This window comes from Myotis yumanensis, unplaced genomic scaffold, assembly GCF_028538775.1.
Source record: "Myotis yumanensis isolate MYYU_CA2020_CCGP unplaced genomic scaffold, mMyoYum1.0.hap1 SCAF_9, whole genome shotgun sequence".
Lineage (NCBI taxonomy): Eukaryota > Metazoa > Chordata > Mammalia > Chiroptera > Vespertilionidae > Myotis > Myotis yumanensis.
The window spans coordinates 53,124,844-53,140,187 of NW_027223760.1; the positions used below are offsets into that span (position 1 = coordinate 53,124,844).

At 39.6% G+C, this 15,344-nt stretch overlaps 1 protein-coding gene across 7 annotated transcripts in view; it reads left to right on the plus strand.

Annotated features, from left to right (window-relative positions):
• Positions 1-15,344, plus strand: part of PHF14 (PHD finger protein 14) — a 155,383-nt gene that overhangs the window by 36,580 nt on the left and 103,459 nt on the right. For all 7 annotated transcript variants that reach the window (XM_070424348.1, XM_070424346.1, XM_070424352.1 and 4 more), the window contains exons 12-14: positions 2,956-3,059; positions 5,901-6,032; positions 10,506-10,674. In XM_070424348.1, the coding sequence (XP_070280449.1) occupies positions 2,956-3,059; positions 5,901-6,032; positions 10,506-10,674 (405 nt within the window). The remainder of the gene's footprint in view (positions 1-2,955; positions 3,060-5,900; positions 6,033-10,505; positions 10,675-15,344) is intronic.

The window sequence follows — 15,344 nt, forward strand, 5'->3', positions numbered from 1 at the left end:
CTGTGCCCTCTCGCAGTCTGGGACCCCTCGGGAGATAACGACCTGCTGGCTTAGGCCTGCTCCCGGGTGGCAGAGGGCAGGCCCAATCCCTAGGTGCAGCCCCTGGTCGGGCTCAGAGCAGGGCTGATTGGGGAGTTGGGGCGCCGCCCCCTGTCATGCACAGAGCAGGGAGGATCAGGAGGTTGTGATGCCACCCTCAGTCACGCTCAGGGTAGGGCCAATTGGGGGGTTGGGGCACCGCCCCCTGTCACACTCAAGGCAGGGTCGATGGGGAGGTTGCGGCGCCACCCCCTGTCACGCACAGAGCAGGGCCCATCAGGGGGTTGGGGAGCTCCCCCCGTCACACACAGAGCAGGGCCCATCAGGGGGGTTGGGACTCCGTACCCTGTCACGCACAGAGCAGGGTCGATCGGGGGGTTGGGGAGCTCCCCCCTGTCACGCAGAGAGCAGGGCTGATAAGGGGGTTGAGGAGCTCCCCCCGTCACTCACAGAGTGGGGCCGATAGGGGAGTTGGGGCACCGCCCCCTGTCACACACAGAGCAGGGCAGATCAGGGGGTTGGGGTGCCGCACCCTGTCACACTCAGGGCGGGGCCGATGGGGAGGTTATGGCTCTACCCCGTCACACACAGAGCAGGGCCTGGGGGGGGGGCGGTTGGGGCGACGCACTATATCACCCACAGAGCAGGGCCGATCAGGGGGTTGGGGCACCGCCACTGTCACATGCAGGGCAGGGCCGATGGGGAGGTTATGGCTCTACCCCGTCACACACAGAGCAGCCCGTGGGGGTTGGGGGGGTTGGGGCGCCGCACCCTGTCACACACACAGCCGCAGGGCGATCAGGGGGTTGGGGAGCTCCCCCCTATCAGGAACTGAGCAGGTCCCATGGGGGGGGGGGGGTTGGGGTGCCTTCCCTTGTCACGAACAGAGCAGGTCGGATAGGGAGGTTGTGGCCCCGCCCCCTGTCACACACAGAGCCGCAGGACGATCAGGGGGTTTGTTCGCTGCCCCCTGTCACGCTGATCCCGGTGCTGGGAGGCCTCGCGGCTCCGCTGATCCTGGTGCTGGGAGGCATATTACCCTTTTACTATATAGGATAGAGGCCTGGTGCACTGGTGGGGGCCGGCTGGTTTGCCCTGAAGGGTGTCCTGGATTAGGGTGGGGGTCCCGCTTGGGTGCCTGGCCAGCCTGGGTGAGGGGCTGATGGCTGTTTGCAGCTGGTCACACCCCCTTCAGGGTGGGGGTTCCCACTGGGGTGCCTGGCCAGTCTGGGTGAGGGGCTGAGGGCCGTTTTCAGGCTGGCGGGTGACTGAAGCTCCCAACCGCTCCTTTTTTTTTAATTCTGGGCCAGTTTTAGCTCTGAGGCTTGGCTCCAGCTCTGAGGCCTCCGCTGCTGAAACCAGGTATCTGGTTTGTTTGGGTTCTATAATCGAAACACGGTTTCAACTCCAGCTCTGAGATCCTGACTAGCTGAAAGCAGGTTTCTGGCGTTTTGTTTAACTTCTATATTTGTAACATTGTTTCAAACTGCGAGCTCAGAGGCCGGCAGCGGCAGGCAGGGAACCTTGGCTTCCTCCTTCACTGAAGCAAGCAAGCCTCCTGTTCGCTTCAAGCTGCCTGGCTGCTGGCCGCCATCTTGGCTGGCAGTTAATTTGCATATCGCCCTGATTAGCCAATGGGAAGGGTAGCGGAGGTACGGCTAATTACCATGTTTCTCTTTTATTAGATAGGACTAGAGGCCTGGTGCATGAAAATCGTGCACTTGGGGTGGGTCCCTCAGCCCCTTCTGCACCCTCTTGCAGTCCAGAAGCCCTTGGGGAATGTCAGGGAGTGGGCCTAAGCCGTCAGTTGGACGTCCTTAGCACTGCCATGGAGGCAGGAGAGGCTCTGATCACCGCCGCTGTGCTTGCCAGCCGTGAGTCCGGCTTTTGGCTGAGCGGTGCTCCCCCTGTGGGAGCACACTAACCACCAGGGGGGCAGCTCCTGCATTGAGCATCTGCCCCCTGGTGGTCATTGCATGTCATAGTGACCGGTCGTTCCACCATTTGGTCGATTTGCATATTAGCCTTTTATTATATAGGAAATTGATTGAGAGAGAGAGAGACATCGATTTTTGTTGTTCCACTTATTCATGCATTCATTTCTTGTATGTGTCCTGACGGGATAGAACCCATAATCTTGGAATATCAGGATGGGATGATGCTCTAACCAACTGGCTGGGGCTGGTTTTTATATTTTATATTTAGAGAAATTAATGTTGAGTACAAGCCTATTACTAGTTTATTTGCCAAGCTAGCATTATCTTTTGGCTTGATTTGCAAGTTAGTCTCGTAAGAATCTGCTATAAAACGGCATTTCCATTTATTAAATGACTTTTAACAGAAGCTCCGATTTTCTTGTGCAAATATAAAATGCATAGCAGAGGTAGAATTCATTTGTATTGCTTGCATGACACTTTTTTCCAGTTGGTTGAACAGATGCCGGCCCACTGGGCCACTGAGAAATGACTTTGATAGATGGTTGCTGTCTGAGAAGCCAGCATACTACAGATTAGTAGAAACCCAAAGAGATTCTCATTTGCTTTGTGGAGAGTTTGGTCCAATAAGATAATTTTTCTAATTAACCTAGGGAGCACCAGTGTAGTTGGGATATTGAGGAAAATAAACGGCTTCAATATTCTTTTTGTCAAGGTACTGTGTGTATTTTTTAAAAATGTTCTTAAATGCTTATCCTTGTCTTTCACTTTTTAAAGCTAAAGTACAAGTTTAATTTTCATAATGGTTCAGTGTTCCCCTGAAAATGATGGAAGTAGCTGCAAAACAAAAACTCATTTTAATTCTTTTTGCCGGTGTAATAGCTGGTAAAACATTACCCCTCACAATCCTAGCACTTTCAGTTGACTTGAGTGGCATAGAGGGAAAAATGTTGCAATAAACTGCATTTGTTCAAACCAATAGAAGTTGAACATACCGGCAATTTTGCGGGCACCCAAGGAGCGAAAACCAAGTAAAAAAGAAGGAGGCGCACAAAAGACATCTATTCTTCCTACAGTACTTTATAGGCAAGTAATGAAATTATGGCAGATTAATATTGTGTGTTTTTAAGCTAATACTTTTTAGTAACGATATACTTCAAGTATTTGAGAATGAATTATGTCCACACCAGAATTTAAGTTAAATGCATTTAAAATTATTTTTATTAATACCTTAATCAAAGATGTTTTCAAGTGTAATGATAGAAGAGATTTTTACTCCTCGTTTAATAAGATATATGAAATGACTTTTTGTATTTTTTAAATAACTGAGGATATATGTGCATAAACTTTATGGAAATGAATGGTCCTCTTTGGGGAATTGGAAAGTGACTTTAAATAATGTAGATTATTATTTTTATAAATAATTAAACAATACATTAGATAAATAGGCATTTTTATTTTACTTGAATAAGTTTTAGAATTCTGCATGTGTTTTTAGGTATTGATGGCTAATATATATATATATCCTGAATAATTGCCTTTGTACAGTGGTAGGTAATGAAGATAAGTTTTAGATTTGAACCTGTCTACCTACATTTTTCTCTCTCTATGCTAAACTTTAATAATTTTGATAATTTTTTTCCAGACGTATTTTGTTTTTTTGTTTTTGTTTTTTGGCTCAATATTTTACAGTGTCCACCATTATAGTAATTTTACATAATCAAGACTTCTTTCCATACCTTAATAGGTTACAATATTTTCTTTACTTTCCCTCCCTCCCTCCCTTCCTCCTTCCCTCCCTTCCTTTCATTTTTCCCTTTTTATTGAATTTATTGGGGTGACACCAGTTAAGAAAATTATATAGATTTCAGGTGCACAATTCCCCAACACGTCAACTGTACACTATATTTGTGTTCACCAGTCCAAATGATCTTTTTTTATTAATCCTTACCAGAGGATACTTTTCAGAGCGATGGAGGGAAGGGGAGAGAGAAAGAGAGAGAAACATTGATGTGAGAGAGACACATGGATTGGTTGTCTCCTGCACAGGCCTTGACCAGTGTCCAGGATTGAACCTGCAACCCAGGTATATGCCCTTGACTGGGAATCGAACCCTCAACTCTTTGGGTCTCGGGCCTGTACTCTTATCCACTGAGTTACACTGGCCAGAGCTCAAAGGATCTTTTTAAAAAAATATTTTTATTGATTTCGGAAAGAAAGGGAGAGGGAGAGAGAGTTAGAAACATCAATGATGAGAGAGAATCATTGATTGGCTGCCCCCTGCACACTCCCTACTCGAGATGGAGCCTGCAAGCCAGGCATGTACTCTGACCAGGAATGTAACTGTGACCTCCTGGTTCACAGGTTGATGCTCAACCACTGAGCCACACTGGCTGGGATTTTTTTTTTATTGTAACTGATTAAATGAGAAAAGTTTAGAAGATGCTAGATTTGTGTGTATATATACATACACATATGTGAATATTCATGTAAAACTGCATATATGCTTATGTAATACATAACTATGCCTACAACCTCTTCCTTTTTCAGAAGTAGCAGCTATAGCCACAGTAGCAATCTTTATACTTATTTTCCATTCCTGTTTGAAGGCTCCCTCCATAGGTAATAGCAAATAACTTCCTTGAAATGTGGAAAAAGCCCCATTAGTATCTTAGTGTACTGTGTGAAGACTAACACATTCTCAATCCAGCTTTTTCCAAACAAAACTTGTTCATTTAGAACTATTCTTCTAAGTTTTATCTCTACAGTTAATTTTTACTTTTGACTATGTTTAGGTGATTTTTTTTTTTTTTCATTCTGAACAATTTTGAGACCAAATACCGGTGGTGGTGGTGGTTGTTGTTTTGTGTGTGTATGATCTTTTTGTTTTTCTAGGATTATTTAAAAAATTCAAAAATCATTGCTGTTTCTGTACATGGATAGCTCTTTTAGATTCTCAACAGCTCTTCCCTTAGTCTTTACATTCCCAATATAAATAAATATACTCTAGATTTTCAGGACATGGTGCATGTGCTCTCAGTAGTTGCCTTTTTGCACAAGAAAAGTTAGATTCCTTAAAAACAAACAAAAATCCAAAATAACAGTAACACCAATAGTAAAACTCCTCATTCTCTGCAGTAAATATATATATAGTATATTTTTAAGATGCAAAGTCTGATTTTGAAAAGAGACTTATGTATATATGTACCTTATTTACATGTTGGAGGCTCTTTCAAAGATTTATTATTAATGATAGGAAAGAAACTGAATTTTGTTTGTAATGATACTTCCTTTGTAGTTTTAGAGAGGTAGAAAATTTAAATTTTTTGTTTAATAATGTATTTTTTTAAAAATATATTTTATTGATTTTTTTACAGAGAGGAAGGGAGAGAGATAGAGAGTTAGAAACATCGATGAGAGAGAAACACTGATCAGCTGCCTCCTGCACATCTCCCACTGGGGAAGTGCCCGCAACCCAGGTACATGCCCTTGACCGGAATCGAACCTGGGACCCTCCAGTCCGCAGGCCGACGCTCTATCCACTGAGCCAAACCGGTTTCGGCTAATAATGTATATTTTTAAAGAAAAATTTAGCTAATGTTAAATGGGTTTTAAGTGATAATTAAAATTAAGATAAAGATGTTGAGAATAAGTATCTCCTATAAGCCCTGCTCCAAAAGGTTTGTCTCTAGCACTATTTAAATTTATATTAGATCCATGCTATTTTTCTATATTGTCAAAAGTATTTAGAATTAATAATTAGTTATTGACATTACAAAAAGTTTTATTTTGAAAAAATATTTGACTTCAACAAAAGAAATAAATTAATCAGTACAAAATTTTGAAATTTAAAAAAATTGCTATCAATTAACTGTTCCACTATGATAATTATTATTCCAATACTTTATTTGCTGCCTCTATTCAAAGTTGTGGAATTTGTAAGAAGAACCATGATCAGCATCTTCTTTTGCTGTGTGATACCTGTAAACTCCATTACCATCTTGGATGTCTGGACCCTCCTCTTACAAGGATGCCAAGAAAGACCAAAAACAGTTATTGGTAAGTACAATGGAGAAAATGTAGATGTTAGAATTGGGTTGGCTTCATTTCAGCAGTGTAAGATGACGTGTTATATTGCTTTATAATAAAGTGTGTGGCACATTTTAAAATTGATACTTCCATAAGTATTTTTATTCAACTCTATTGAGGTATAATCAACAAAAATGGAATATATACTTTAAGGTGTACAACTTAATGATTTGATTGTAAAATAATCAACACAACTAAGTTAATTAACATATTCATAACCTCACATTGTTGTTTTCTATTTTTGTGATAAAAATGCTTCTGACATACATGTTTATAATAGTATCATGAATAACACAGTAATAGCTTATTTTTGAGAAATGAATTTTAAGTTAATGGAGGCTGTTTTGGTATTTTAGTGGATTTTTAAAGCATGAATTCTGTCTAGTGTGTTTATAATTCTCTTTTACTTCATTATAAGAATTTCTCAAATGCTTTATTTGTTTTGAAGTTGAATTAATTTATCAAGAATTTGCCTCCGTATTCATGCTTTTATTTGTAATTTACTATTTTATTTCTAAATTAGTGTCACTGAAGGCTTTACATCTGGTATTTGTCATTTGTGCTAGTTATATATAAGTTAAACTATTCTTTGCAAATCTAGAAACATTTGACATGTTTCTTAATTATTTTTTTTCCCTTAACCTGGGCATATTGAATCACTACAGATGTTTGATAAAAGTTTTTGATATCTATGTTGAGTTCTATCCTTTTCTTAATTTTAGTCCAAGGGACAGATGTTCAAATTTTAATAGGTTGATTCAAAATAGGAAGAATATGGGACACAGAAAACTTTGGAATGGACATGATATTTTTTTATACAAATTACGTTTCTAGTTTTAGAAAAGAATGAACCCCAAATTCTTAAATGGTAGTCTATACAAAATGTCATGTGTGTTTCTCAAACATATTAAACATTTGTTTTACTCATTGTTGTATCTCATGAAGCTACCTCTATTCATTGTATTAGGAAACTTACATTTTTTTCACCACTATACAGGATTGATTTTCATAATGTTCTTTTGTCAGTTTGTCATGAGACCCTCATACTTGTTTGCTCTTCTCCAATATAGTGGAGTATATTTCTTTTGATATTTATGTGCTTTTGAAACCAGATTTTAAGAAGATACTGCTATATCTTATTGGAATACCAGCAGTATTAATAAGTATCCTAAGTGAGTTTCTAAAATGAAAGCCATTTTATTAGTCTCCAGGGCCAGGGTGCTTAAGCCATGATCTTGGACATGGAGATGTGTAGTTCTCTCCCTAAGTGGGATTATGCACTTGTCTGCAAGCTCTGGTTTTAGTGGATGAGAGTTTCTGGAATAACTTTAGATGAAAGAGCTGGGTCATTGAAGCAAACAATGTCCCAGAAGCCGGGACCTTGGCTTCCACTCCTCAGGACCGAGCCCCCAGGTTTTACTCTCTTTGCAACCAGCCAGGACATTTAAGAAAGGGACTGTCTGCAGCTACAAAGGGAGAGAGGGACTCCAGAACCCATAATAGCCCTATCTGAAAAAGACTAAAAAGGGCCAACTGATGGTTCCACCTGAAAGATATCTTGTGACTATAAAAGAACCCCAGGTGACTCGTCATAGCAGGTGAAAGGTTAATTTTTAAATTGACACAAGAGTCACCTACTCGGTCTTAACAGAACATATGAGACCCTTGACATCCTTGGCTTGTACCAATATAAGAGAAGACAGGCAGCCTAAAAAACAATATTTTAACCCATCTCTCAGCTGCCACCTTTAAGATTGTTTAGTTTCTCAACAATTCCTGGTAATGCCAGGATATCCTGCTTCCTTAATGCGAAGTGATTTAATGATGGCCCTAGTATTAATATCCAGTTTCTTAGTTTAACCCAGAAAAATGACCACTCTGTAACCAAGACTCATTCAACCCTCAATTAGATTCCATCCCATCCCATATATAGTCTGCTGTCAACCCAATAGTCTGGGAGAAGGTACTACTTGGAAGGGCCACCCAGGTACCCCTGTATAAATTAAACTGAAAGAAATGGCTGGATACCCCCATAAATGACAGCACCCTCTGAGACCAGAAGCCCATAGGGGACTAAATCCCCTCATTGACAAGTTCTTTCAGCATGGACCCAGTGCCTTCTGGCCTCCAAAGTTTCTGATAAGAAATCTACTGATAATCTTATTGAGGATTCTGTGTGACAATTCTGAATTTCTCTTTCTGCTTTCAAGAGTCTCTCTGTGTTTTTTTCTTTGCAAAATTTAATGATAATGTCTTAGTGTGGGATTCTGAGTTTATCTAACTTGGTGTTCACTGAGCTTCTTAGATGTTTATACTCATGTAGTTCCATCAAATTTGAGTTTTCAGTGATTTCTTCAAATATCCTCTCTGTCCCTTTCTCTCTCCTCCTTCTGGGACTTCCACAATGCAAATGTTGGTCTGCCTGCCGATGTCACACATGTCCCTTAGGCTCTGCTCTTTTCTTCAGTCTTTTTCTTTGTGTTGGACATATTTGATAATTCCCACTGATTCTTATGCCTGCTTAACGCTGCCTTATTTCCCATGAAAAGTGAATTTTTCATTTCAATTGTTGTACTTTTCAGCTCCAGATTTCTTTTTGCTTTATTTTTTTTGGCTTTCTCTTTATTGATATTTCCATTTTGTTCATACATTGTTTTTCAGACTTTCTCCACAACTTCCTTTAGCTTAGTGAGCATCTCTATAACTGTTTATTTTAAAGATCTGCCATCAAGTATCCTGACACAGTTTCTGTTTACTTAATTTTTGTTCCTTAAATGGACTATACTTTTGCCTTTGTTTGTAAGCTTTTTCTTTTTTTGGTCAAAAACTGGATATTTAAATTTAATAATGTGGTAACTCTGGAAATGAAATTCTCCTCTATTTCCAGGGTTTGCTGTTTTGTTATTATTATTTATTACTAGAGGCCCAGTGCACAAATTCGTGCACGGGTGGGGTCCGGCAGGCCTGCCTAGTGTGGTGGTGCGGGGGGGATAAGGGACACAGGAGGTTGGCCAGCTGGCCCTGCCCCCTGGTCGAACTGGTCGAACTCCTGGTCAAGGGGGAAATTTGCATATTAGCCTTTTATTATAGGATTATAGTGGGATGTCTTTGCCTGAGGTATAAACTTACGGTCTTATGTCTTTCCTGAGCTTTTCCCTAAGCAAGCATGGTCACTTTCTAATTTTTATTTTGCACTTATTTTTGAATGACCTAGTCTTTAATGTATGGTTCCCAAAAGGGGAAGAAGGAAAAAAATGAAGGTGGAGTGATAAAAGATGCCAGTCTTTTAAGTTCTGGAAGTCACTTCAGACTGAGTATCTTGCAGTAATAGAGGGAGGTCACCCACCTCTTTGTCCATGTTTCTGTGATCAAAAGTAGCAATCTGAGCACAGAACCCAGTATTTGAAGTTAGGGCTTGTTTTGCCCACCTTGGATCCTAACTACTGTGTGCAAGTGTAGGAATATGTGCACAACTGCCTGCCATGTGGCATGGAATGGGCATTGGGCTAGCTGCTAGTAGGCAAGAGCTGAAGTTGACTGAAATTAACAACAGTTTGCTTGTGCAAGCCTTTCCTTGGAAGTTGCAAGTCTTCGATAGATTCTAGAGTTCCAAAATAGTTACATCAGATAGATTTGGCTAGTGCAATTATATTCCAGCTAGAGAAACAGATTCCTGTTGCATGCTACTCTGCCATCTTCTCCCCATCCCCATGTTTTTAAAAATGCTTCATCAAATTCTTTTAATGAGTAAGTTTTTATATTTCCTCTTTCATAAATGGTATGGATCACTAATAAAAAGACCCATTTATTTTTTCAACACTTTTTAGAAATGATTTCTACAGAGTTTTTTAGTTGGTACAGTCATCATGGCTTATCATTAAGATTAAAGGATATGATTGCAATAACAGGAGTAGAGTCATGGTCAATAAAAGACTGATTTTCAGCTATCACAGTACATGTCACTTAAAGAAAAGTCATGATTTTCAAAGGGAAACCTTTTTGATTAATGCTGAATTTCTTATGTTAGTTCCTTCACTTAAACATGCAGCATTATTACATATCTATATTATGAAAGGCCTGTGGCCCTAACACTGTAACGACCAAAAACTGGCATGGGAGGGCGGGGCTGCAAGCACGGTGAGGCTGTGGGTGGGTGGGGCCGTTCGATTTTGCACGCTGGGCTTCTAGTGTTCTTATAACATTTATAGGGGTACATGGAATTACCTTAAGTATATACATACTGTTGCCATTCTTATTGGAATGTACATGCCTTTCTGTATGTATAGTCATTATATACCCTGTGACCACATATACTAATGTATATTTTTATATATTCTTCACAATGTATGTTTTTATATATTCTGAATTTTATATTTGTAGAAACCAATGCTAACACTAGGAGGTAAAAATAAATGTATGAACTTATATTTTTTCTTTATATAGGCAGTGCTCAGAATGTGACCAGGCTGGGAGCAGTGACATGGAAGCAGAGATGGCCATGGAAACTTTACCAGATGGGACCAAACGATCAAGGAGGCAGATTAAGGAACCAGTGAAATTTGTTCCACAGGATATGCCTCCAGAACCCAAGAAGATTCCAATAAGAAACACGGTAATTTATTCCCTATTTATTGTATTCATCACAAAAATTTGAGGCCAAAACTGAAGAGGTGAGAAAGACAAAACATGAACATATACATAGGAGCCAAAGAAAGAAACATGTATGTTGCTATTGGTCATTTTTAGAACCGTATTGTTTTACATTATGAAATATACCATACATACCTCAGAATTTATAGTTTATATATTCCACCTAAATCATAATAATAATGAACACCTGTTATTAATATAATGAACTTACCAAGCAACCTCAAAAATAGAGCATTACTAAAGCCTTTGGAGTCCACTGTGAATTCCTGGGTAATCATATTCCCATCCATTTAGCCCAGAAGTCACCCCCTTCCTCAAATTTATATTTCTCATCTATTTTTTTAAATTACACTCCAAATGTATGTATTGATAAATAATAAATGGTTTTTCTGGTTTTGAATTTTGTACAAATGGAGTCACACTTTTTTCTTCTGTTATTGATACTTTGACCAACAATATATTGATTTGATTCATACATGCTGGTCATTTATTTTCACTAAGGTGTGATTTTCTTTTTTGAAAGAATAGATCATTATTTATTTTATCTTTTGTTCTGTAGATTGCCAGTTTTGCTGTTTGCATCTTCCTTTTATAAACAGAAAAAAGTATTTAAGTATTTTTGTAAATGTCTCCCGCAGCATGGTAACAAGGAGTTAGAGTATATACTAAGATGTGGCTTTGTTTAACTACAGGATATTTGCCCCTTCAGTTTGTAAGATAATTCCACTGTTTCCCAAACCAGTTTATACTCATACCAGTCATATATAATGTTACTATTGCTCTCAAACTTGTTTTGTCCACTGTTTTAATGCTCTTTAATGTTATACATATAAAATGGTATATCATCGCTCTATTTTGCATTTCCCTCAATGCTAATGACATTGAACACCTATTTATATATAATATATAAATATATATATGTATATTTATATAATTTGGTTGTTTCCCTGTGTTTGTTTCTATGTATGAGGTAGAACACTGTTTCCTGGAATTGGTAGAGCGGCCTATGCTGTAGGTGACCTGTGGCTGCGCTCAGAGTTCTGTAGTTGAGCCTGGATTGCTGTTGGCATCTTGGGGAGGAGTTGACCTCTAGGCCAACTGGCTGTGATAACTAGCTGCAACTACAGTGGGAGAGTTGCTGTCCAGGAGGCCAGGCCCAGCTCTGAAGCAAGGCAGGCTGGTGCTAGTGCTGTGTCTTGGGTCTTTTATTGATAGGTTTGGGACATGCTGTCACCAGCTGCAGCTTGTTTGAGAGATTTCAGCAAAGTCTGAAGCCTGAGCCAGGACAAGCCATTCATAGGAAAAGCAGCTACAAATAGCTTGGCGGGGCTGCGAATTAGATGGGGTGGGGTCTCAGGGAATCCCCAGGTCTGAACAAATAGTGTGTTCCAGGCTGTTATGGCTGCCAGTCAACCCTGGGAGAGGGGAGGTCCTAGCTCAGGAACAATGGCCCTTGCAAGCACCTCTGTATGGGATAAAGCCGCCCCTGAGTTCCTGCCCCGGTGCCAGACAATCCAGTTCCTCCCAGGGTGTGTCTGGGTCCCCTGCGCTGGAGCTTGGAAGAAGCTGGACTGTGTAAGTTTGTGCACTGGCCCTTTAAAAGGGACACCTTGGATTCCAGCAGACTCTGTGTCACTGAGCCACAATCCCTCTGGTTTTTAAGGCCAGAAGTTATGGGGACTTCTCTTCTCAGCTCTGGAAACCTGAGCTGGGGGTCTGGTGTGGGGCTGGGACCCCTTGTTTCTCACAGGTTGCCTCCACAGGGACGATCTCCTTCCAGATTAAAAAAACAACACACTTGGGTGCCGGACCAGCCCGTTCTGCGCCTCCATGCCTCCTACCAGTCTCAATGTGCTTCTTCTTTACTTCTCTGGTTGTAGGACCTCCATTCAGCCAGTGTTCAGGCGGTTCTGAATGATGGTTGTTTTCTATTTTAGTTGTAATTTTGATGTGGTTGTGGGAGGCGGCCAATATAAGTGTTTACCTATGCCGCCATCTTGGTTCCTTGTTCTATTCCCTTTTAAAAAATAAGTTAGTATTTAACTATTATAACCTCTGTTTTACTCAAAATCATACTAAGGAACAGAAAACCCGAGTAATTTACCTGTGATCTTAATAGATAGTAAGCAAATAGAAATAGGATCCAGATAGCCTGATTAAGAACGCATCTTTACGGAGGTCTGTAGAACATTTAGGCGAGTACAAATAGAGTTGTAAAATATTTGGTTATTATGTAGCATAGTTGGAAATGTGGTGTTCTAATCTGATAGCAGAATGTTCACGTGTATTTCCACAGCATAGTGTCATGGGAATGCAGGCACATGTCAACTTACTGTCTCATATAACTGAGTTCATTCACATTAAATATAGATTCAACACTCTTTCTCTTTGTACTCTTAATTGAGTGTGAGCAGTTTTCCTTTTCAACATCAGCATCACTCCTGTCAATCTTAGTGCAATAGTGTGGAAGTTAACAAAATGCTTGAAGGTATTCTACCTTGAGGAATCTGACATTAAAAAAAATCAAACAAAAAGAAAAGAAAACATTTAGAAGCAGCAAATCAATAAGTACACTGACAGCATTCATATAGATGAGCCACAAGTAGAGGTTTTTTCTGTTGTTCTATGTTGGTTTGCTTTTGCTTCCTCGAAATTGTGAATACTGTGAAACCTGCTGTGAGGGAAAAAAAGAGTGTGTGCTTTTGTATTGAGTGAAATTGAAAAAGTTCATCGTTTTCTGTCCTATTTTTTTTCTTTCCTAAGTAGTCACTTCAGATTTATCTAAAACATTTAGCTTATTGAATCTCAGCTTTTTGATTAAGCAACGAATATCTTTTTTATTTGATCACGTGCTTTGATCATTGTTAAGAGAGATGGGCCCACAGAGTCAATCTTTGTGCTCTAGTGCCTCCTTTGTGCCAACCAAGGCTGCTATTAGAAGAATGGCATCCACTTTTTCCTGCTGACAGGCAGGTTCCATTTATCATGGCCAGAGAGTACAATGGGGAATAGACTACAGTAAGCCTTACTATATTTTTATTATTTGGATACTGAGGAAAGTCCATTTTCATTTCATTTTACTCTGGTTTCCTTAATAAGGATTTATAGAAACCTGAATGAATACAATATATTTTGAGACATCCAATTCCATAAGATGTAGGTGCTCTTCAAAGTGAGTAGTCCCAGAATTACATTTTTCTCTTAAATTTTTTTCCACTTGAAGGTGATAAAAAGATTAGTCAGAAAAGCCACTTGAAAAAAATTATATCACTAAAGATTAGATGTTTAAAAATAATGGGTTAAAAGACCTATTTCTAAGGGTAAAAATGAAAATACTATACTTTCAGAAAATATCTTTCCTTTTTTTTTGTTAATCCTCATCTGAGGATATTTTTTCCTTAGATTTTTTTGAGAGCTTGGTAAAGAGGAAGTGAAGGGGAGAGAGAGAAATAAAAAACATCGATGCAAAAAAGACATATCGGTTGGTTGCTTCCTGCATACGCCCTGACCAGGGTCTGGGGTTGAACCTGCAACCCAGATACGTGCCCTTGACCCCTTGGCGCATGGGTCTGCATCCCAACCACTGAGCAACACCAGCCAGGGCAGAAAATACCCTTCTTATACAAACATGGAGATAATCTCTGATCATATTTTAATATTATATTTAATTATTTGGCATTAATAATTAATTGCCAATTTTTGGCAGTATATTATTAAATTAAGTTTTTACTATAAAAGTAATGTGTGAATAATTTTTAGTTGTAAAAAATTTAAAACAAAATGAAATCTCCTTTGAGTTTCCTGTGAGCATTCCCCTCTCCCAACCCAAATTCACATGCTTCAAATCTGCCGTTAATACAAGGGCACATATTTTGAACTTTGATGATCTGATATTTTTGTTGGTAAATTTGTCAAAAAAATAAGAAAGAAATAATCAATGAGCCATATGGAAAAGTAGTGTGGGAATAATTAAAGAAACAGAAATATTCAAATATTAATAAGTAAAGGAGGAATGATCTGGTTTCAGAAACTTTTTCACATATTGTTTCCTGCTCTGGAGATATGACTCTATATCATTTTCTTAGATTGGCTCTCAAGTACCCCATCTCCAGTATTTCAGTACCCATTATTCTCTATTTTTATTACTGGATACAAATAGGAGGACTGAGTCTAAAGAAGGATAAGTATGAGAAGCATATTTTATTTACCTTTATCTGTTATTTAGTATTAATCCATTTGTCATAACTGCCCCATGGAGTAGTTACTAATATCAGTTCCTTATAGCTGAGGAACTGAGGCAGAGTTTAAATAACTAACTGCCTAAAAACATGCAGCTTCTAAGTCATAAGTCAAACTTAGTTTTAAATACTTTATTGTGCTGCCTTTCTAGATAAAATGACTAGCCCTTCTCCTGGGCCAGAATCCGAGGCTCGACACTTCCAGCAGCTTAGTGACTAAGGGTTTGGTCAGGAAAATGAAAAGTCATTGTGGAGAATTAGGGGCTAATGATGTTAAGAAAGCTGTCACCATAGGTTGGGGGAGCTCTACTGAACATCAGAGAAATCGTCGATGAAATATTTATCCTGAAGCATGGAGCAAGTGGTGGGAGCTGGCATTAGGTCAGAGAACTCG